Source organism: Taeniopygia guttata, chromosome 15 (genome assembly GCF_048771995.1).
Source record: "Taeniopygia guttata chromosome 15, bTaeGut7.mat, whole genome shotgun sequence".
NCBI lineage: Eukaryota > Metazoa > Chordata > Aves > Passeriformes > Estrildidae > Taeniopygia > Taeniopygia guttata.
The window spans coordinates 1,926,157-1,948,892 of NC_133040.1; the positions used below are offsets into that span (position 1 = coordinate 1,926,157).

Here is a 22,736-nt window from a genome sequence, read left to right on the forward strand (position 1 = left end):
CACCCAATTTCCTCCATCTTGTCCCCTTTGAACCCCTAATCTAGAATCCTAAAATTTTACTTTTGCACCCATGCCACACTTAATTATTACTTATATCAAACACTCAGAGCTTGTAATTCATCCTGTAAGATTGAAAACTCCTCTCCATGGACAGAGATCACAGCCAGTGTCTCTGGGGGCTCTGTCCAGGGGGGTTCCTGACCCCTGCCAGGGTCCCAGGGCAGCCAGGGCAGCCAGAGGGAAGCTCTGGATTCCCACAAGGCAGCCATAAATCCATTGGGAAGAGCAGCACAAATCCCTCTCCTGGAGACCTGCAAGGGAGGTGGAGCATCCAGGCAATTCCCGCCTGGATGTCTCTGTCCCTCAGCACGGGGCACCTCACTGTCAGGTGCTGCTTGAGGCCAAGGAATGGGAGCAATCCTTGTCCAGCAGGACCTGGAAATCCCAAACCACCCAAATTAACCCCCAATTTCATTCAACATCTGGGTTTTCTCCAGCTGCCAACATTTATGGCTTTGCTGATGAGATCCCACAATGAGATCCACAATGAGATCCACAATGAGATCCCACAATGAGATCCCACAATGAGATCCACAATGAGATCCCACAATGAGATCCACAATGAGATCCACAATGAGATCCCACAACGAGATCCCACAACGAGATCCCACAATGAGATCCCACCATGAGATCCCACAATGAGATCCACAATGAGATCCCACCATGAGATCCCACAATGAGATCCACCATGAGATCCCACAATGAGATCCACAATGAGATCCCACAATGAGATCCACAATGAGATCCCACAATGAGATCCAGAATGAGATCCCACAATGAGATCCCACAATGACAATGAGATCCCACAATGAGATCCACAATGAGATCCCACAATGAGATCCAGAATGAGATCCACAATGAGATCCCACCATGAGATCCCACAATGAGATCCCACAATGAGATCCCACAATGAGATCCAGAATGAGATCCCACAATGAGATCCAGAATGAGATCCCACAATGAGATCCCACAATGACAATGAGATCCCACAATGAGATCCCACAATGAGATCCACAATGAGATCCCACAATGAGATCCCACAATGAGATCCACAATGAGATCCCACAATGAGATCCCACAATGAGATCCCACAATGAGATCCCACAATGAGATCCACAATGAGATCCCACATTCCAAGGGCTCCAGCTGCTGCTGCCGAAGGATGGGTCCCTCTCCAGGCTTCTCTCCTGCTGGCACTGGCCCTGCAGACCCTTCTCAGGTACCAGCACCCTTTTGGAGGTGCCTGTGGCATCTGTGGCTGATCCCAAACTTCTCCTGGAGAGGCCCCATGGTTTTCCAGCGGGTTCCTTCTGTAAGTCCCAAGTTCCAGGAGAGCCAAGGGATCTCTTCCTTATGGATTCAGTGCTTCTGCCTGGATTTTGGGCCCGATGTGAGGAGAAGCTGGGGCTTGTCAGCTGCTGGAGGTGACTTCAGGAGCTCGGTGGCCCTGTGCTGACCTGGCTCGGTGTCCCTGTTGGGTTAAGCCCTTTCCTGACCCAGAGATGGGGCAACCGAGAGGTGTTTTAAAAACTTTTATTCCATTTTCAGTCTCATGAGAAGGGTGAGACAATACAGAATCACAATCAGAAGCTGATTATTTCCTAATTACAAAACACTCTAAGTGTTTCTTGGCCTGTCAGCTTTAGCCACACCATGCTGTAGATGCCTTAAAGCCAATCAATCCTAAGTCTTAATACAATGCATTTTCATAGTTCTGCTTCTCCAAAGAATCCAGTCTTGCTTGCAAGGCCATCCTTTGAAGCTTGTTTCTAGCTCCATTTCTCTCCCAGCAATGTCTGCCCTATTCCATGGCATTTCTAAGTCAGCATTTCTTGTCTCAAGGTTTGCACACAGTGTGGGCCTTCTGTCAGGCTGGGAGAATTCCCTACAAATCCGTTTGCTGCGGGTGGGGTTTCTTAAAAGCTGGGTTTTATCTGATTGAAACCCTTTCACTTTTATCTGATTGAAACCCCTTTCACATCCTCCCAGGAGCCAGGTCACCAGGAAACAGCTTTCCTGGCCTGGAGGGGCACAAAAATCCCAGTTAAAAAGGGCCCTTAGGCACCTGTGCCTCCTCACTTGCACCAAGGTGGCCCCTTTCCAATGTTTGGAAGGTGGCCAATAGCCATGGGAAATATTTTGGCAGCTGAGCATTGTTCTGTAAAAGCAGAAAAATGACAGGAAAAGCACAGGGAGATGCTCTTTAAATGAAGTCTTTTCCTTAAGCTAAAGGAGTTCAAGGACTGTGAAACTGAATTTATTTGTATTTATTTGTCTTGCTGAAATTGAGTCAGGAGCATCCTGGTGGTTTGATTTATGCCTTGGGTGCAAGTGTCCTACTTTGGTCAGTGCCCAGACCCTGCCCCCGTTAATGAGAATTCTCATTATTGATTCAGTGGCACCTGGAAGGCTTTTAAGGACCGACAGCAGGAGCAAAACAATTCCAGAGGGCATTTCCTCGGTGCCCGTGCCCATCCTGACCCGTGCCCCTGTTCAGCCCAACCCAGGAGCCCCTTCCCTGGTGGCCTTGGTGGTGCTGGTGACACAGGTGCCACCCCTGCCTGCCTGAATGTCACCTCTCTAAACCCCCTTTGTTCTCCCCTTGGTGAGGGCTCACCTGGCAGAGGTTCTGCATCAGCTCTGGTGGCATTTCAGAGCCTCCCCACATCCCAAAATGTGCATGGTGCAGGGAGCCACACCTGAGTTACCCCTGAGTTACACCTGAGCTACCCCTGAGTTACCCCTGAGTTACCCCTGAGTTACACCTGAGCTACCCCTGAGTTACCCCTGAGTTACCCCTGAGTTACCCCTGAGTTACCCCTGAGTTACACCTGAGTTACACCTGAGTTACCCCTGAGTTACCCCTGAGTTACCCCTGAGTTAGTTACCCCTGAGCTACCCCTGAGCTACCCCTGAGCTACCCCTGAGTTACACCTGAGCTACCCCTGAGTTACCCCTGAGTTACCCCTGAGTTACCCCTGAGTTAGTTACCCCTGAGCTACCCCTGAGCTACCCCTGAGTTACACCTGAGCTACCCCTGAGTCACACCTGAGTTACCCCTGAGTCACACCTGAGTTACCCCTGAGTTACACCTGAGTTACATCTGAGTTACCCCTGAGTTACACCTGAGCTACCCCTGAGTTACCCCTGAGTTACACCTGAGTTACCCCTGAGCCACCCCTGAGCTACCCCTGAGCCACCCCTGAGTTACACCTGAGTTACCCCTGAGTTACCCCTGAGTTACCCCTGAGTTACACCTGAGCCACCCCTGAGTTACACCTGAGTTACCCCTGAGTTACACCTGAGTTACCCCTGAGCCACCCCTGAGCTACCCCTGAGCCACCCCTGAGTTACACCTGAGTTACCCCTGAGTTACCCCTGAGTTACCCCTGAGTTACACCTGAGCCACCCCTGAGTTACACCTGAGTTACCCCTGAGTTACACCTGAGCTACACCTGAGCTACCCCTGAGTTATCCCTGAGCTACCCCTGAGCCACCCCTGAGCCACTCCGGTGTCACCCCGGTGTCACCCCGGTGTCACCCCGGTGTCACCCAGCGCTGGGCTGTCCCCAGTGCCCAGCCCTTCCCCATCCCCACCATTCCAGGGGCAATCCCTCCATTGCTTGGCTGAAATCTCTTCCACTCCAGCGTCTGGAAAGGTCAGCGAGAGGAGGGAGAGCTCCTGGGGGCCTCCTGTTTGTTCGGGGTTATTTTTCCTCTTCCCAGCTTCTCCAGCCTCCTTTGCCCCTCTCCGTGCTGGTTTTGCCGGGGTTCCAGCCGGGTTTTGGGGTGTAGGGGCTCTGCTGTAGAGCCAGTGTGGGACAGGGCATTGCTGGGGCGCTGAGGTGGAGCTCCCACCGTGTTGGAGCTCTTCTCCCCTCGGTGATTCAGCGCCCTGGCCCAGGCTCTGCCTTTCCTCCCTTCCCACGGGCCACTGGCCAAGTTTCAGCTCCTGTGGGAAGCAGCTGGAGCAGGACCTGTGCCCGTGGTGCCAGCAGCCCAAAAGGTTTTTAACGCTTCAGTTTCAGGGAAGGGGAGAACAATCCCCAGAAAGCTTTGCCGGCTCGGATGGAGAACGATCGTGTCCCAGGGGACCTGTGGGGGAAGAGCAACGTCCCCGTGGTCCTGAACAACCCCCACTCCGAAGCAGAGCAGGTAAGAGGCCGTGGCTGGGGCTGCTTTGGGTGGGAAAACCAAAATTCCCAAGGTTTGTGGGAATGTGACCCATGCTGGAGGGCTCTCACAGCGCAGAGAACCTGCAGGGAGAACGTGTGGCCCCAAAAGCTGGAGGTGATGGATCCCAGAGGCTGTTTGGGCCAGGAGCTGCAGTGGCTGTGGTTCAGGCAGGGAATGGAGGTCACTGGAGAATGATGCTCCTCATCCAAGGGCTGACGTGGGATGGGAGCCCAGCCAGGGAGCAGGACGCCGAGGCCTCCCTGGGGAACGTGATCCCTTTGGGTGGCACAAGGCCAAGCTGCATCATTAAAGTCATTTGGATTCATCTGATGGTAATTCAATAGAGCACTTCAGATAATGCCTTCCACGGTGCCTTTTCATCTCCTCACACTCCACGGCCGTAAATTCTCAGGCTTCCCTGCCAAGAGGAGATTAACTCCACGTTTGTAGCAGAGCCAGAGACGTCAGGCAGACCCTGCCAGGCCACCAGGATCACCTCGGGGAAAACACAACGTGCGTGAGCTCTGCTCTGCTTGAGCAAAAGGATCTCCCTGATGGGATTGTCCAGGGCAGGAGGACCTGGGGACCGGACTCCAGGGAAGGGGAGATCACCTCCTGCCATGGGCAGGGACACCTTCCACCATCCCAGGCTGCTCCCAGCCCCGTCCAGCCTGGCCTTGGGCACTGCCAGGGATCCAGGGGCAGCCACAGCTGCTCTGGGCACCCTGTGCCAGGGCCTGCCCACCCTCACAGGGAACCTTCTCAATATCCCATCCATCCCTGCCCTCTGGCACTGGGAAGCCATTCCCTGTGTCCTGTCCCTCCATCCCTTGTCCCCAGTCCCTCTCCAGCTCTCCTGGAGCCCCTTCAGGCCCTGCAAGGGGCTCTGAGCTCTCCCTGGAGCTTCTCCTCTCCAGGTGAGCACCCCCAGCTCTCCAGCCTGGCTCCAGAGCAGAGGGATGGGTGGACTGAAGACCCCAGAGATTCCTACAGGATCATCCAGTGCCACCCCTGCCATGGCAGGGACACCTTCCCCTGTCCCAGGCTGCTCCCAGCCCTGTCCTTGGCCTTGGGCACTGCCAGGGATCCAGGGGCAGCCACAGCTCCAGAGCAGAGGGGCTCCAGCCCTTGCAGCATCTCTGTGGCCTCCTCTGGACTCTCTCCTGCAGCTCTGGGTCCCTCCTGAGCTGGGCCCCAGAATTGGATGCATTTCTCCTGGCAATCCTGCATGCAATGATGCTCCCACTCACTTTTGCAGCCTGGCAGTGTCAGACACCCATAAGAGACACACGAGACCCTCTGAGCTGGTGCTGGTGGCCACACAGGGCACTGTTGTAGCCCTGGCCATGCTGCAGGGCTGTGGCCAGCCTGGCTGGGTGCATTTCCACCCTCCCTCACCTCAGAACCGTGTCCAGCAGCACAGCCACCCTTGGGCTGAGTGTCACCCCACGGCAGTGGCAGCACCCCTGAGCTGCAGCAGCCACTGGGGGATGGCCCTGGGCAGCCCCACGTCCCAGCCCGTGGAATCCTGAGCCCGGGGACAGCTCAGTGCTGCTCCCTTCGCCCCAGCTCTGCAGAGACTCCGTCTCCCTGCCTCCTTTGCTAAGCCGCTGCGTGTCCGTGTCTGTTACTATAAGCACTTTATAACCTTCTGTGTGCAGAGCTTAATTTCTCTCTGTGCTGGGGCTGCCAAAACCGCCAGTTTTAAGCTGCTATTAAACTCTTTATTATTTTTTTTTCCACTGGATGCACAGCTTTCTTTTTATCCTTCTTATCCCCGAATCCTTACGCCTGCTTTTCTGGAAGCAGTCTGGCTTTTCCCCCAGCCATTCCCGGGGCTGTGTGCAGTCAAGGCAGCTGAACTTCTTTCAAGCAGCAATAAATACTATTAACACAGGGGAAAGTCAAGCCAAGTGGGAACTTTCCTTGGGTTTTTTTGAAGCAGGATTGGGTGGATTCACTTGGCCAGGTGGCGAATGCTCACTGAGGCTCGTAATAAGGTGCTGAAAGCCCCGCTGGGCATCGATCCCCATCGCTCTGTTATTTTTTACAAAACCACACGGCGTTTTTTGCTGGTTTCCCAGGAGCCCGATCCCCTTGGCCCTAACCCTGAGGATGCCGTGGCTGTGCCAGGTCCGGCTTCACTCCGCAGGGACCGATTTGCGGGCGGCCCGCGGGCAAGCGGGAGCTCTGTGCCCGCCTGGCTCTGGGGGGAAACGACTCCAGAGCAGCTTGCGAGGGTGATTTACAGCTGTGCCAAGGCAGAGGACACGCTCTGAAACCAGCGTGGACGGAAATACCAGCGCGGAGATAAATTAAATCCACCACCCGGCTGCTGCTGCTGCGCTCGCCCCGCTGCCACCCAGCGCGGGGTGAGCACCTGCAGAGCCCAGCACGGGAGATGTCCGCTGTCACCGTGTCCCCAAGGAGCCCCAGGGCTGGAGGGCTCCTCCTGCGGGAGCAGCCAGCTCGGGAGCCCCGAGTGCCGGCACGCTCCGGTACGAGCTGTTTGCAGAACGCGTGTGCGCCGCGGCTGCCGCAGTTGTCTGTCCCTCTCCTGAGTCACCCATGGCCCAGCTGCTTAATTAAAACATGAAAAGATCTCATGCAGCCTCCCCGGCAGAGCGGCGGGGGAATATTTGGCTCCGGTTTCAGCACACACACACACCAACTCACACAAGCTCTTTCCTAAGCTGCCCTGGGTTCTCTCTCTCTCCACAGCTGCTCTGGGATGTGGCTGTCAGAGTGACACCTCTGCTCCAGCCTGGCTGCTGGCCGGGGTTCAGCATCCCTCTGCTCCCTGGGCCTCTCCCAGCAAGGCACTGGGAAGGATTAATGGGGTCCTGTTGATCCCTGGAAGTGTCCCAGAAATGACACTCGCTGCTCTCCTCTAGGTGACAGCTTGGTGCTCACCCAAAGGTTGGGATCCGCCACCTCGGAGACTTTTCCTGATCTTAATGCCCCTTAACTCCAAGGTTCCAGCTTGCCCAGTTCCTGCAGGGAACAGAGCAATGGGAAGGGAGCAGCTTTGAGGGGGTTTGAGGCAGAAAAGCACCAACCCTCAGTGGATTTCTGCCTCTTTGTCATCCCATGGTGGCAGGGACTGCACGTCTGAAGGCTCAGATTTGACCACATTTTTGACTCTTGCATCCCCCCACTTGCTCCAAGGATGGGGACATTGCTTCATCTGCAATCCCAGCACGTTTTAGGGCCATACCTGCTCCAGCAAGGAGTATTTTAGCAGCACACCTTGTCAGGAGGTCAAAACTCCCATTAAAAAGTGCTGGGTACAATCAACGCTCCCTGCCTGGTGCTCCTGGTTTCTGTCTGGCAGGTGGAGCTGCAGGTGAGGATTGGTTTTGGTTGCATTTCTGAGCTGGTTTCAGCACATTTTGCCCATCTCAGGGAGCTGCTCTGAGCAATCAGGCGCAGAGGGAAGGTGGCAGATTGTCCCCTTTGGCCCTCGGGGTGGGTCAGGGAGCCCAGGAAGCTGCTGGTGACTAAAGAATAATTCAATTCTCTTGGAAGAGTAAAACAAGCAGGGGGAAAAAAATTACCAGGAGCTGCCACTGCCATGATTCAGGCTGGACTCTTCAAAATTGAAAAAAAATAGCTTTAAAAATAGTGTTTTTCCAGGACTACATTGAGGAGCTTCTTATTTACTGCTGGGTTTGAGCTCTGCATGAGGTTTTTTATTTGGTTTCTGCAACATGCAAAGGGGAGGCTGAGATGTGGCGTGTGGACATTTGGCTTCAAGGGGCAGACTTCGACACACTCCTTGGGAAAATAATGGGATTTGTGGCATGAGGAATGTCAGAGATCCACAGCAGCACAGCCTGAGGGGGTGCAGGCAGCAGCTTTTGGAAACTGCAAGGGCTAAAGGAGCTTCTGCTGAGGATTCAGGCTGTAAATCTCTGCCTTCCCCTCCAGCCTCTGTCCCTTGCTCCCAGAATAAGTTTTCAGAGTGTGGCATTACACCACGAGCCTCAGTCTGCTTGAAATCCCTGTTTTCCATGGGAAAAAAACAAAAAAACAAAAAAAATCTGGACGTTATGGTAGAAACAAGAACTGAGCAAAAAGTCTGGCCAGCAGTGCAAAGGTGTCTGCTCAGCCCAGGCCTCGGCCCTGGAGTCAGCCAGGATGGATCTCTCCAAGATTTTGGAAAGCAGAGCAATCCTCTGGTGAAGTGGGAACCAGTCAGAGCTGGAGCCTGGCTGCTCTGCCATCCCTGTGCCTCCTGCTGCTTTCCCTCCTCAGCCAGGAGCTTCTCCCACCCTGTGCTGCTTCTTTGCTTCTTTGGATTTGTGCTGCTGCTGTAAGGGTGACAGGAGCCCAGGATCCCCAGAAAGGAGGTGACACTCTGCTGAAGGCAGTGTCAGCTTCAAGAAAACCAGATTAATTCAAAAGGAACACCAGCCCCAGGATTCCTGTAGGAAGGGACAGAGCCAGTCCAGCCCAGAGCCGCTGTGCAGAGCCTTGAAGTGGTGCCAAACACCAGCAGCTTTGGCCAGGACGCTCTCAGATGTCCCCTGGAGAGCTGCAGCAGCAGCGCCGTGGTTCCAGTGCTGGAATTACATCCCTGTGTAAGATCTGATTCCTGGGAGACAGAGCTATGCTGCCCAGAGCCACTGCAGACACTGCCCTGTCCCCATGGTGGCTCTTGAAGCTTTAAGTGCTTGGGGTAAGGGCCACAGCAGAAAATCGCAGTTTTGTCTGTGAAAATGTGCAAAAAGGAGCACCTGCAGCCAGTTCTGCTCCTCTGTGCTGGCACAGATCTCAAGGAGAGCTGGATGAGCCCATCCCAAGGCAGTGTCAGGGAGCTGAGCTGGAGAAATCCAACTGCTCATGATTCAGCAGCCCCCCCAGCTTGGATAATTTATCCATCCCCATTCCTACAAGCTTTCCAGCATTGGTATCAGAGGAGCTGTGCCTTTGGCTTGCTCAGATTGTGCTCAGCTCTTTGTTCTTCCAGGCAGAGCTTGGCACCTGCAGAACCTGAGCAGGTGAAGCTCCTTGGAAGGAAACATCCCACAGACTTTGGAGAAGAGTCTTCCTCTAAGAAACCTCAACACAACATTTTCCAAGTCACTTCCACCTCTGTTTTTATCTCATTTTCCACAAGTTTTGCTGTCCCATAACCAGACGCGACTTCTTTATTCACCTGCGAGTCAGCTGCTCCATTGTAGGATCCCAAATAAAGCAAATATTGGGATAACCCACCTTGTCTGGCTGTGTCACTGCTGGAATTTACGCACAGCCATCCAGCCACAGACGATGCTGTGTTGTTGGGACTTTTTCCTGCATTTTGCTGATGAGTTCTGACCTTGTGCTGGGTGTTCCATCTTTTCCAGCCGCCTCCATCCGGGCGCCAGTCCCCGACCAAGAACGGGAGCCCTTCCAAGTGCCCCCGCTTTGTGAAAATCAAGAACTGGGAGACGGGCTCCGTGCTCCACGACACCCTGCACCTCAAGAATGCCATGGTGAGTAGAGCTGGCCAATATTCCCTGAGCACCGCTGAGTGGATGGCACAGCTTCTAAGGTGGATTCACCCAGGAATGCAGAATGGGGGAATTCAGTCTTGTCTCCATGTCTTGGTTTGAAAAGAAAGATGTTTCCTGAGGAAGGCAAGAGCCTCTCTTGAAATGGAAAATATAAATCCCCTCCCGCTGAATTGTTATAAATTTAAAATTAGGGGCTATCAGAAAAATATATGGGAGGCAGGAATAATAGTTCTTTATTAGGGGGAAAAAATTAAAAATTAAAAAAAGAAAATGCAGTAATACAAAACAACCCCATCAGAGTCAGAACATGCCCTGTCCCCCTGTGGGTCAGGGAGGTGGCAGCAGCCCCATCCCAGGGTGGCTCAGCCCTCCTGCAGTGCCAGCTGTGCTTCTGCTGGAGCAGCATCCTGCACAAGGGGGGAGTTTTCCTCTGGAGCTCCAGGGCTGGGGGAGATGGGCCTGGGCTCCTCTGGGAATGCAGTGGGGAAGAAAGCTGCTCCTCTGGGAATGCAGTGGGGAAGAAAGCTGCTCCTCTGGGAATACAGGGGGCAAAGGCTGCTGTGCTGTTCCCAGGTCAGATTGGATCCAGGTAGGAATGTTTGGCTCCTCCCCTGGGCAGAGCATCTCCCCATGGATGATGGAATTTTCTCAGCCATGCACGGACACTCAGTGGCCATGAACAGCAGAGATCTCCTGGAGGGAGGATTGGCTGTGGGAGAGATAAAAAAAAACTGCCCCATGAACAGCAGAGAGCTGCCCCAGCTCTGACAGATGAGGACAGAACACACACCCCCAGCCACATCTTTGAACCTGAGACACCCCAGTAGGGTTTGAATTTCGAATCTGGTGCAATAATCAGAGAGATGGAAATGCATCTGGGATAAATAAGGAAATGCATTTGACTTCATGCCAAGCTGGGGTGTGAGTCCCATCTCTCCATTGCCTGGATCAGGAGGGAGAAGTGGCTGCACAAGGCCTGGCTGCCACCACCCAGTGTCCCCAGCCAGCTGGGATGTCCCTGTTTGTCAGACACCACCTTTCTCTGTGTGGGTGGTCACTGACTGCCCCAGCCCAGCTCTGGTGAGCAGCAATGCCGTGGTGGCTCCAGAACATTCCTGTCCCTCCTGTCCCCTCAGAACATTCCTGTCCCTCCTGTCCCCTAAGAACATTCCTGTCCCCTCAGAGCATTCCTGCTCCCTCCTGTCCCCTCAGAGCACTCCTGTCCCTCCTGTCCCCTCAGAGCATTCCTGTCCCTCCTGTCCCCTCAGGCCACGGCGTGCACCGAGCAGATCTGCATGGGCTCCGTGATGACCCCCAGCCCCCACATCCGCAAGTCAGAGGACACCAGGACCAAGGAGGAGGTGCTGCTCCTGGCCAAGGACTTCATTGACCAGTACTACTCCTCCATAAAGAGGTGAGTGCTCCTCAGCCACAGCCCGGGGTGGCTGCCGGGGCCGAGATGTCCCCAGTGTCACCCAGAGCTGCCCCAGGGACCTGGAGCTGCTGGAGAGAGCCCAGAGGAAGCTCCAGGATGATCAGAGGGATGGAGCAGCTCTGCTGGGAGGAAAGGCTGAGGGAGTTGGGATTGTTCAGCCTGGAAAAGAGAAGCTTTGGGGTGACCTCATTGCGGCCTTCCAGTGCCTGAAGGAGGCAAAAAGAAACATGGAGAGAGACCTGAGGCAAGGGATGGAGGGACAGGACACAGGGAATGGATTCCCAGTGCCAGAGGCAGGGATGGATGGGATATTGGGAATTGGGAATTGTTCCCTGGGAGGGTGGGCAGGCCCTGGCACAGGGTGCCCAGAGCAGCTGTGGCTGCCCCTGGATCCCTGACAGTGTCCCAGGCCAGTCTGGATGGGGCTGGGAGCAGCCTGGGACAGTGAAAGGTGTCCCTGGCTGTGGCAGGGGGTGTGATGGGATGGGATTTAAGGTCCCTTCCAACCCGACCATTCCATGATTTCCTTATCTGATCTCCCATGTATGTGAGTCACAGCAGGGGGAAGCCTTGGTGCTCCTTCAGCAGATGCTTTTAGGTAGAGTTTCATTCGTGGTGTTCATTGTGTCTCTGCACAAGCCACTGTCCTCTCCCCCTGTCCTTGCCCACCTCTTATCCCAAAGCTGGGACAAGCACCCACACAATCCTGTGGGTGTGTGTAGGAACGAGGTATTCCCGGTGGAGAGCAGCATCCCCTGCCCTCCGCCTGACCCTGCACCTCCTGTGCTCCCACCCTCCCCAGATCCGGCTCCAAGGCCCACATGGAGAGGCTGGAGGAGGTGACCAAGGAGATTGAGGCCACTGACACCTACCAGCTGCGGGACACGGAGCTGATCTACGGAGCCAAGCACGCCTGGCGCAACGCGGCGCGCTGCGTGGGCAGGATCCAGTGGTCCAAGCTGCAGGTCAGCACCAATCCCACCAGAAGCACCCAGGAGATTCCTGCCAGAGGCTGTGCTGGAGTTTTGGAGAGGCAAATCCTGCTCTCCATCACCTGGGAAGCACAGCACAGGTCCAGGGGCAGCTGTTCAGCAGCACACACAGCTCCCCTCAGCAGCTTTGGGATGTTGGCAGGAGCTGGAAAAGTGTCTGTGGGATGGGAGATGAGGTGGCTGTGTCTGAAATGGAAGCTGGTGCTCCAGGGGACATTTTCCAATATCAGATCCTGCTCCAACATCTTTCCTGCTGTTTCCAACCTGTTGCTCCACCTGGAGCGAGGCAGCAGGACACATTTGTCCTCAGTACTGAGATCCAGCAGGGGAGGATTTGGCTCAGCGCCCCTTTGGCAAGGGAAACACAGAGCAGGATTGGAAATCAGTGATCCCTACGGAATCCCTTGGTACAGAGCTGTCCTCTCCTTCTGTAACCTGGAACAAATCCAGCGCTGCTGAGAGCTCCTGTGGCTGCTTCACACAGGGAATGGGCACAGTCTCTTCTGTTGCTCCCCCTTCCTGATTTCCTGATGCTTTTGTGGCTGCCCCGGATCCCTGCAAGTGTCCAAGGCCACTTCCAGGGTGGATGGGGCTTGGAGCAGCCTGGGGTAGTAGAAGGTGTCCCTGCTATGGGCAAGGGGTGGGATGAGATGCTCTTTAAAAGTCCAACCCAAACCATTCCATGATTCCATGATTCCCTGTCCCTCAGCCCTGACTGACACCTGTCCTGCTCCAGCTTGGAGTGCTGATCTACAAGAGAAGCAGAGCAGACTGTAATTGCTGGGGGATGAGGCAGGAACAGCAGCAGGTTGGGAGCACGGGAACGAGGAGGTTTTTGCCTGAGCAGCAGATGAGTCACCTCTCCAAAGCAAAAGGGGCAGCTGGATTAGACTTCCACGTGTTCCAAAGGCAGGGAACACATAATTACGGAGCTTTAGATCCCTGAGAAGCCACAGTGGTGCCTGGAGTTCTCCATGTGCTTTGTTTCCTCTGCCTGGCTCTGCCCTAGGAGCTGGAACATCCCCACAACTGCTGGAGCAATCCCTAGTTTGGGGTGGCTCTGTGTGGTGGAAAAGTCTCTCCTCCAACCTGTGCTTCCAAAGAAAGGCTCAGCAGTCTCTGTTGTTCGGTCTCAAGGCAGTTTATTGCAAGTTATCTAAAAGATTTTCTTCTCTGGCTGCTGTGGTTTGCTCACAGCTCAGGCAGAGGCACACACACACCCTGACATCCTCTCTGACTCCCAACTGCTTCTTCTCTCCCCACCCAGGGCTGTGCTGTCTTTTATATGGTACATTACGTGTTACATGGGTACAGTTTGTCCCCAATGCCCATTACCTGTATTAAACGGTGCTTTTCTATCTTTTATATGGTACATTACGTGTTACATGGTACAGTTTGTCCCCAATGCCTATTACCTATATTAAATGGTGCTTTTCTATCTTTTATATGGTACATTACGTGTTACATGGGTACAGTTTTTCCCAATGCCCATTACCTATATTAAATGGTGCTTTTCTACTCTAAACCAACCTGTGAGTGCCAACATCACCAAGAACATGGAGGTAAGGAAGAAGAAAGAGGGAGGACAGGGCAGGCCCAAATCCCTCCATCTTAAAACTTCTGACCCCCATGTACAAAACCAAAACCCCCCTGTACAGCACTCAAACATTTTTCTCTCTACTTTGTGACTACTTCTACTCTAATATCTAAACTTTTGTGACTTCTTGTTCTTCCTGCAAGGTTGGTAAATCGTTCCATGGCTCAAACCCAAAATCACAGCTGTTTCCAGCTGCCTGCCAGGGTCTCAAATGCTTCTGACCTGGGCCTGGAACATCCAAAAATGTCTGAGGGACGTTTTGAGTTCCGACACACAACTGCTTCCCTGTTCCAGGTGTTCGATGCCCGGGACTGCACCACGGCCCATGGGATGTTCAATTACATCTGCAACCACATCAAGTACGCCACCAACAAGGGGAACCTCAGGTGAGCCACCAGGGAGTCACCAGGCTTTGACACTGAGGGCCTTGGGATGAGTGGAGATCCAGCTCTGGGCCCTGCTGGGGTTGGGTCTGGGAACACCCCAAATTCCAGAGCCGCCAGCGTAACAACTCACATCCCTCACTCAGGGCACACCCAGAGCTGGTGGCAGCACCTTTTCCTCCAGCATCTCACCCTTCCCACAGCTCCTGGCGCTGATCAGCAGCGCTGCCTTTCCCTTCCAGGTCTGCCATCACCATCTTCCCGCAGCGCACGGACAGCAAGCACGACTTCCGCATCTGGAACGCGCAGCTGATCCGCTACGCCGGCTACAAACAGCCCGACGGCTCCGTGCTGGGGGACCCCGCCAACGTGGAGCTGACCGAGGTACAGCTGTGCCACTCTGCCCTTTCCTCACCCTTCTCCACCCTTGCCATGGCCTGCACCCAAAACCTCTCCCAGGTCTTCCCTCCGGTGAAGTTGGCAGAGCTGGCGGGGCAGTTGTGTCCATGTCTCAGGGCTTTCCCTTGTATCCAGATGGATTTTCTCGGGAAGTTTCCTTTTCCTTGTATCCAGATGGATTTTCTTGGGAAGTTTCCTTTTCCTTGAAGCTTTCCCTTGTATCCAGATGGATTTTCTCGGGAAGTTTCCTTTCCCTTGAAGCTTTCCCTTGTATCCAGATGGATTTTCTCGGGAAGTTTCCTTTTCCTTGTATCCAGATGGATTTTCTTGGGAAGTTTCCTTTTCCTTGAAGCTTTCCCTTGTATCCAGATGGATTTTCTCGGGAAGTTTCCTTTCCCTTGTATCCAGATGGATTTTCTTGGGAAGTTTCCTTTCCCTTGTATCCAGATGGATTTTCTCGGGAAGTTTCCCTTTCCTTGAAGCTTTCCCTTGTATCCAGATGGATTTTCTTGGGAAGTTTCCTTTTCCTTGAAGCTTTCCCTTGTATCCAGATGGATTTTCTTGGGAAGTTTCCTTTTCCTTGTATCCAGATGGATTTTCTTGGGAAGTTTCCTTTTCCTTGAAGCTTTCCCTTGTATCCAGATGGATTTTCTTGGGAAGTTTCCTTTTCCTTGAAGCTTTCCCTTGTATCCAGATGGGTTTTCTTGGGAAGTTTCCTTTTCCTTGAAGCCTCCCAGGGTTTGCACCCCTCCGTAATCACCTTCTCCCTGTAAATGAGAGATGGGGCAACCGAGAGGTGTTTTAAAAACTTTCATTCCATTTTCAGTCTCATGAGAAGGGTGAGACAATACAGATGTTATAATTCACACCGTCACAATCAGAAGCTGATTATTTCCTAATTACAAAACACTGTAAGTGTTTCTTGGTCTGTCAGCTTTAGCCACACCATGCTGTAGATGCCTTAAAGCCAATCATCTAAAATTACCTCTCGTGAGTCCCACTACATTGCATTTTCATAGTCCAATTTCTCCAAAGTATCCAGTCTTATTTTCAAGGCCAGCTTTGAAGCTTGTTTCTAGCTCCATTTCTCTCCCAGCAATGTCTGCCCTATTCCATGGCATTTCTAAGTCAGCATTTCTTGTCTCAAGGTTTGCATACAGATGCACACTGTGTGGGCCTTCTGTCAGGATTTGAGAATTCCCTACAAATCCATTTCCCACATTAAACCTGCCCTTCCCACGCCTGCTGGGGATACACAGGAATTCTGGGCACCCTCAGAGGGAGAAGAGGATGGGTCAAGCAGGTTGGGATTGTCCCGTGCAGCTCTAGCTGGGGAGGCTGGGTTTGTGTCACCCTCAGGCTTTTTTCCCCAGGAGTAAAGGCTGGGCTTTGTCACTTTTCAGCTTTTCTCACCCATTTTCTCCTTCACCATTACAGGCACAAGCCATGATCCTACTGGGGACCAATCCAGGCTCATTTGCAGCTCAAATTCCCCTGACTTGTCCATGGGTGGGACAGGCCACCCCCTGTTGTAGCTCCCTTTGCTCTACCACAAGGACAGAAATCATGCCAGGAGCAGTGCCCAGGACCACACAATTCCCTGCCCACACTGTCTGGAGAGCAGGTGACCTGCTGGGACACCAACCCTGCCTTTATTTTTCCTGCAGATCTGCATCCAGCAAGGCTGGAAGGCTCCGTACGGGCGCTTCGATATCCTGCCCCTGCTCCTCCAAGCCAACGGCAACGACCCCGAGCTCTTCGAAATCCCACCAGAGCTCGTGCTGGAAGTGCCCATCCGACACCCCAAGTGAGTCAGGGGCAGCCCCAAAACTGCTCGAGGGGATCAGCAGGACTGAGCTCCTCCGGTTCCACCCTTGCCATGGCCTGGGGGGTCCACCCAAAACCTCTCCCAGGTTTTCCCTCCACTGAAGTTGGCAGAGCTGGCAGGGCAGTGTCCATGTCTCAGGGCTTTCCCTTGTATCCAGATGGATTTTCTTAGGAAGTTTCCTTTTCCTTGAAGCCTCCCAGGGCTTACACCCCTCCATAATCAGCTTGTCCCCATGAACAGCCCCAAAGGGAGCTGCTGATGGAAATGTTCTGCTCAAGTCCTTTGCCCTGCTGGCAAAGTGACCTCCCCATCCCTCTGCCTGCACTGGGAAGGGAGCTCCTGGCTTTTTGCCTAATCCTGACCTTTTTCCTCGGCAGGTTTGAGTGGTTTAAGGAGCTGGGCCTGAAGTGGTACGGGCTGCCAGCCGTGTCCAACATGCTCCTGGAGATCGGGGGCTTGGAGTTCTCCGCCTGCCCCTTCAGCGGATGGTACATGGGCACGGAGATCGGCGTCCGCGACTACTGCGACAGCTCCCGCTACAACATCCTGGAGGTGACTCCTGCTGCTCCCGGCGGGTCTGGGGCTCCTGGGGACAGGCAGGACACTGGGACAGCACGGGATGTCCCTTCTGGGGCCAGTTCTGGGCCCTCGCTTTGGGAAGGGTATTGAGATGGTTGAGTGCATCCAGAGGAGGCAACGAGGCTGGAGAGGGGCTGGGAGCACAAACCCTGTGAGGAACCACTGAGGGAGCTGGGGCTGCTCAGCCTGGAGAAAAGGAGATTCAGGGTGACCTTATCACTCTCCACAACTCCCTGAAAGGTGTTTGCAGTCAGGGGGGGTCGGTCTCTTTTTCCAGGCAGCACTGACAGAACCAGAGGACACAGTCTCAAGCTGCACCAAGGGAAATTTAAGTTAGATATCAGGAAAAAGTTTTCCACTGAAAGAGTGATAAAGTACTGGAATTCTCTGCCCAGGGAGGTGGTGCAGTCACCATCCCTGGATGTGTTTAAAACAAGCCTGGCTGTGGCACTGGGTGCCAGGGCTCAGTTGAGGTGCTGGGGCTGGGTTGGACTCAAGGATTGTGAATGTCTCTTCCAAACTGGTCATTCTGTGAATTCTCCTGGAGCCACATGGCTGAGGTTGGTGAGGTCTCTGTGTCCTGTGGGCCCAGTGGGGTCTGACACAGCCAGTGTGATCCCAGTGGAGTTCCCCACAGGCTTCCCAAAGAATCTTATGGATCAGCAGGCGCCTGTGCTCAGCTGAGGCCAAGTGCTGAAACATGAAAGGGTGCAGAGACACTTGGTGGCTCCTCAGAGATGTGTGTGCCCTTGGGGACCCTCCAGCTGGTCCCATGGCTCAGGGAATGCCCACAGTGGGGGAGACAAAGCCAAGCCATGGGAAGGTGCCTGTGCAGGGGGTCTGGATCTATCAGAACCTCCCAGGGAAGGTTGTGCTATTTAGAGGGGCTCTGTCCCTCCCCAGTCTCCTGAAAACCAGAGGGGTGGGAGCAGTGTGAGTGTCCAGCTGCTCCTGGTGGCCTCCTCAGCAGCATTTGGCCACCTGCCTCTGCGCAGGGAGGAGGAAAGGCCATGCTCCTGCCCTGGAGAGGAAAAGGCAGGATTTCTTCCCAGAGGAAGGCACCACATCAGCCCTTCCCTGCCCTATGGGTGCCTTGTGCCAGCCTGGGCCTCTCCTCTGGGTTCCTCTTCCCAAGCAGAGCTCTCCAATCCTTTTTTTCCTTCCCCTCCTGCCATGTGTTGTTACAGCAAGTGGCCAAGAAAATGAACTTGGATATGAGGAAAACGTCCTCGCTGTGGAAGGACCAGGCCCTGGTGGAGATCAACATCGCTGTGCTCTACAGCTTCCAGGTACCTCAGGGCCCTGCTTCGTCTGGGCCAGCCTGGAGGGACGCAGGGACTGGGTGGGACAAGTGTGGAGACATCCACCCAAGCATGACAGCTGAAATTGGGCAATGCCTCCTGAATTTGGGCTGCTGCAGTGAGATTAAATAATCTCCACACTCTGGATGGTATAAAACAACACCACCAGCACCTGAGTCCTGCTGGTCCAGAAGGAATATCCCAACAGGGGGAAAGTCCAGCCCTTCTGACCTCCCCATGAGGCAGGAGCTGGCCCAGCTTCTCCCCCAGCCTGCACCTAAAGGTTGAGTAACAAAACCAGTCCTTGGCCACCCCGCCTCAAAGGGTGAGAGTCCTTCCCAAAGCTGGGCTGGGAGAGCTTCCCAAGGGTCTGAGCAGAGGATGCTCCATCCCATCCATCCCATCTTTGCTTGGTCAGGACAGGGGGAGCAGGGCTCCCATAGCACATCTGTTCTCAAAGCACTGGGGCAGCTTTAGAGCCTCCCTGGGAAAACCAGGCTCAGCAGCCACCTCGGATCATCCCCAAAGACCATGGCAGTAAGGAATATCTGGGCTCCAAATGTAAAAATTTGGCTTTTTCCCTCTGGGATGTGCTGACAGCTGCTGGCTCTGCCCTCTTGTCCCCTGACAGAGTGACAAGGTGACCATCGTGGATCACCACTCGGCCACCGAGTCCTTCATCAAGCACATGGAGAACGAGTACCGGTGCCGGGGGGGCTGTCCCGCCGACTGGGTCTGGATCGTCCCGCCCATGTCGGGCAGCATCACCCCCGTCTTCCACCAGGAGATGCTCAACTACCGCCTGACGCCCTCCTTTGAGTACCAGGTGCTGTCCCCACCCTGCCCTCACCCCTGCCTGGTGGCGAGTGCGAGCTCAGGAGGTGCAGGAAGGAGAGGGACACCATCCCGTTCCTTCACAGTGGATATTTCACCCTAACGTCGTGTAATGATGGGGGTTTGCCCCTCTGTGGGAATGTGGGACACCTGAGCTCCCAATTCTTAATCACGCTTTGGAAGTGCCTAATGGGTGGGTGGGGAAATGGCCTGGAAGACTCCTGTATCCCATATCCCATATCCCATACCCCATATCCCATACCCCATATCCCATATCCCATACCCCATATCCCATATCCCATTCCAGCCTGCAGGTTAGAGTAAATGGCTCCTGTATCCCATATCCCATATTTCACATCACATATCCCATATCCCATATCCCATACCCCATATCCCATATCCCATATCGCATATCCCATATCGCATACCCCATATCCCATATCCCATACCCATATCCCATATCCCATATTCCATATCCCATACCCCATATCCCATATCCCATATCGCATACCCCGTATCCCATATCCCATATCCCATTCCATCCTGCAGGTTTGAGAGGATGGCTCCTGTATTCCATATCCCATACCCCATACCCCATATCCCATACCCCATATCCCATATCCCATATTGCATACCCCATATCCCATATCCCATATCCCATATCCCAGACCCCATATCACATATCCCATATCCCATATCCCATACCCCATACCCCATACCCCATATCCCATATCCCATATCCCATATCCCATATCCCATATCCCACATCACATATCCCATATCCCATATCCCATAACAAATTCCAGCCTGCAGGTTTGAGAGGATGGCTCCTGCATCCCGGGGATCCAGCAGTGGGACAGGGGCTCCTTCCCAGCAGGCCCAGCCGGGGTTCAGCACTGCTGCTGGGGTGTTTACCACTCCGGGCCATGAAGAAAACCCCAAAGCAAACAGTGCCTGGTTCTCCAGGCAGCCCTGCTCCGGTGCTTTCCACACAATGTGACCTTTAGTCAAGAGCCCTTAAGGGATAATCAGGGAGCAGGAGCAGTCTGTTCCTCCTGTAAGCAGCCCACCAGGCACCCCGATGCTTGCTGGCTCTGATTGCAGCCTGCAAGGGCACGGAATCAGCTTCTGTGTGCTTGCTCCTGCCTTCAGCTGCCTCCCCTTCCCAAAGGGCCTCTTAGGGGAAAAAACCTGTGGCCAGAGCAGGGGAAAGGATCTGTTTCTATCACCTCTCCCCTTCTGCCGTTGTCTTCTTTTTTGGCTGTGGTCTATTAACGCTCCTCTCGAGAGGCGACAGAGCAATTGGCCAGATGCTGTTACAAGCCAGGAGGGTTTATTAGATTGCAATTTTCCTGGGCATGTTCCATTGCCAAAAAAAAAAAAAAAAAAACCCCACAAGGCTCCAAGGATCAGGGACACAGAGAGGAGAAGGAGAGCTGTGCAGTAGCAGCTATTCCTCCCCTTCCTGACGGGAAGAATTTAACTCTCAGTGCTGTGGATGCTGTATTTCTCCAAGCTCTGAGCACTCCCCACCCTCTGATCCTGCTTTTCCCTCTCCTAGCCGGACCCCTGGAACAGCCACGTCTGGAAAGGGGTCAATGGGACACCCACCAAGAAGAGGGCCATTGGCTTTAAGAAGCTGGCAAAGTGAGTACCAGCGTGCTCTGGAAGGGCCGGGAATGTCTGGGGCTGCTCCTGGATTTGAGCTCCCTGTGGGTGTGTGCATCACCCTACAGACGATGCACTGAGCCTGGCTTTGGGCTGCTGAAGGCTTTACCTGCCACGAGGGACATCTGGGGGCACAGGCAGTCCTTTGAGCACCCCCTCAGACCCCCAAAAGGGGTGTGAGCAGGTGAACACCAGATCTTGGATATTATTTGTTCTCCTGAGCTCTTCATTCTCTGGTTCAAAGGTCTTGATGCTCAGGGATGGCTTTCCCACTTTTGGAGGGTGTTTAGCCTGCTTTTCCTTTCCTTGGGGCAGGAAGATCTCCCTCCCTCTTCAGGGCTGTGCTGGCACTAACAAAATCAAACTCCTGTCCATATTCCTCCTTTTCCCATTGACTTTTTCCCTACTTGAGGAGAACCCGCCCTCGGTGTGTGCCCAACCCTCCAAACACCTGCTTTGGAAGGAAGGGGGGAGATGAGAAGGAGGAACCTCCCTGCAGGCAGCAGATGGATCAGAGCTGAGCTGAGATTTGCACTTCATGCTCAGTTGACCCCTGGCAAGGGGCCACCCCAGTCCCTCTTCCCTGCCAAGGCTCCTCAGCAGCAGGGATGCAGGAATGAAGCTCAGTTTGGACCCTTTGGCTGATTCTGGCCCAAATTCCTCCCCTGGGGGCCATTGGCAGAGAGGAGCTGCTGGTTCCGTGGCAGCAGAGCCCTGGGCTGAGGCAGGAGAGGGCTGGGTGTGCCCTGGTGACGGTGGCCAGGCTGCCAGGTGGCCCTGGCTCATCACAGCATCTCCCCACGCTTCAGTTTCCCTGAATCCCTGCTCTCAATTTGTTCCCACTCTTCAGCTGTCACCTCCTGCGAGCTGCTCTCCCTGGTGCATCCATAAACAGGATCAGCAGCTGAGGAATGTGCTCCTGCAGCTGACACTGGGGCTGGGAGAAGAGCAGGAGGATTCATGGAGTTTGGAGGAAAAATGCTTTTATTGCTCCCCTCTGCCCCATTGAGGGATGGTTTTATAAAAATGTGAGCGTGGCAGGTCATTTAAAACAAAATCTCCATTGTTCCTGGTGTAGGGAAAGGAATTGTTTTTGTAATTCACCATTAATCCTGTCTGGATCTGAGCTTATCAGCTGTAGAAAAGGCAGCCTGAGCCCAGAGCCTGCAGCATGATTTGGTGCCTGCTCAGACTCCAAAATCTGGCCAAATCTGAGCCTTCAGACCTGCAGTCCCTGCCCTGAGGCCAGTGCAGGTCCTGGGGACAGGGGACACTGCCAGCAGGGGATGACAAAGGGGCAGAGCTCCGCTGAGGGTGGGGATGCAGCAGCAAACAGAAATGTTCCTGAGGCTGACCTTGCCGTGGAGAGGAGCTGCCAGGGGCAGGCAGGATAAACCAGCCTGGAGGAGTTTCTACCTCCTCTTCCTCCTTTTTGTCCTCCCTAAATGATTCCCCAAAACCAGAGTATTTCTGGGCAGGAGGGGCAGGGGGAACTGGACTTCTCCTGCCCAGCCTCTGTTCCCACAGCTCATCTGAAGGGGATGCAGGAGCCCTGCTGGACTCAAAAACCTGGGGCAAGGGCTGTCAAAGTGAATCAGGCAGCCCTTCCTCTTGCAGAGGCCACAGAATGCTTTGTGCTCCCTCAGCCTCCCAAAAATTGCCTTTCCCTGTTGCAACAGCAGCCTAAATCCAGTCCTGATGTCTTTCTGCCTTTCTGGTGGCCCCATTTAAGGGCTTGGTGGTTCCCCTAGAAAAGAAGGTGTTTGGCATGTAGGAAAGGCAGTGTTGATGTGATTATGAATGTCCCTAAAATGACAAACCCCAACCCCTGCCCCCATCACGGTGCTCCCACTGATGCCACAGACAAGAAACCCAATTCCTGGTGCTGCATCACCTGGGCCAGGACTGGAGAGAGCCTGGTGGCCCCTGGCCCCTCTGTGTGCCCTGAGCCAGTGGGGAGAACTGCAGGAAAAGAACCCTTCC

General features: G+C 54.1%; 1 protein-coding gene across 3 annotated transcripts in view; it reads left to right on the forward strand.

Annotated features, from left to right (window-relative positions):
* The window catches only part of NOS1 (nitric oxide synthase 1), a 68,681-nt gene that overhangs the window by 22,982 nt on the left and 22,963 nt on the right, over positions 1–22,736 (forward strand). For all 3 annotated transcript variants that reach the window (XM_041719301.2, XM_041719300.2, XM_041719302.2), the window contains exons 3-13: positions 4,083–4,215; positions 9,588–9,716; positions 11,006–11,151; positions 11,975–12,137; positions 14,056–14,147; positions 14,387–14,528; positions 16,211–16,350; positions 16,749–16,923; positions 18,138–18,239; positions 18,883–19,077; positions 20,647–20,732. In XM_041719301.2, coding sequence (XP_041575235.2) covers positions 4,083–4,215; positions 9,588–9,716; positions 11,006–11,151; positions 11,975–12,137; positions 14,056–14,147; positions 14,387–14,528; positions 16,211–16,350; positions 16,749–16,923; positions 18,138–18,239; positions 18,883–19,077; positions 20,647–20,732 — 1,503 coding nt within the window. The remainder of the gene's footprint in view (positions 1–4,082; positions 4,216–9,587; positions 9,717–11,005; positions 11,152–11,974; positions 12,138–14,055; positions 14,148–14,386; positions 14,529–16,210; positions 16,351–16,748; positions 16,924–18,137; positions 18,240–18,882; positions 19,078–20,646; positions 20,733–22,736) is intronic.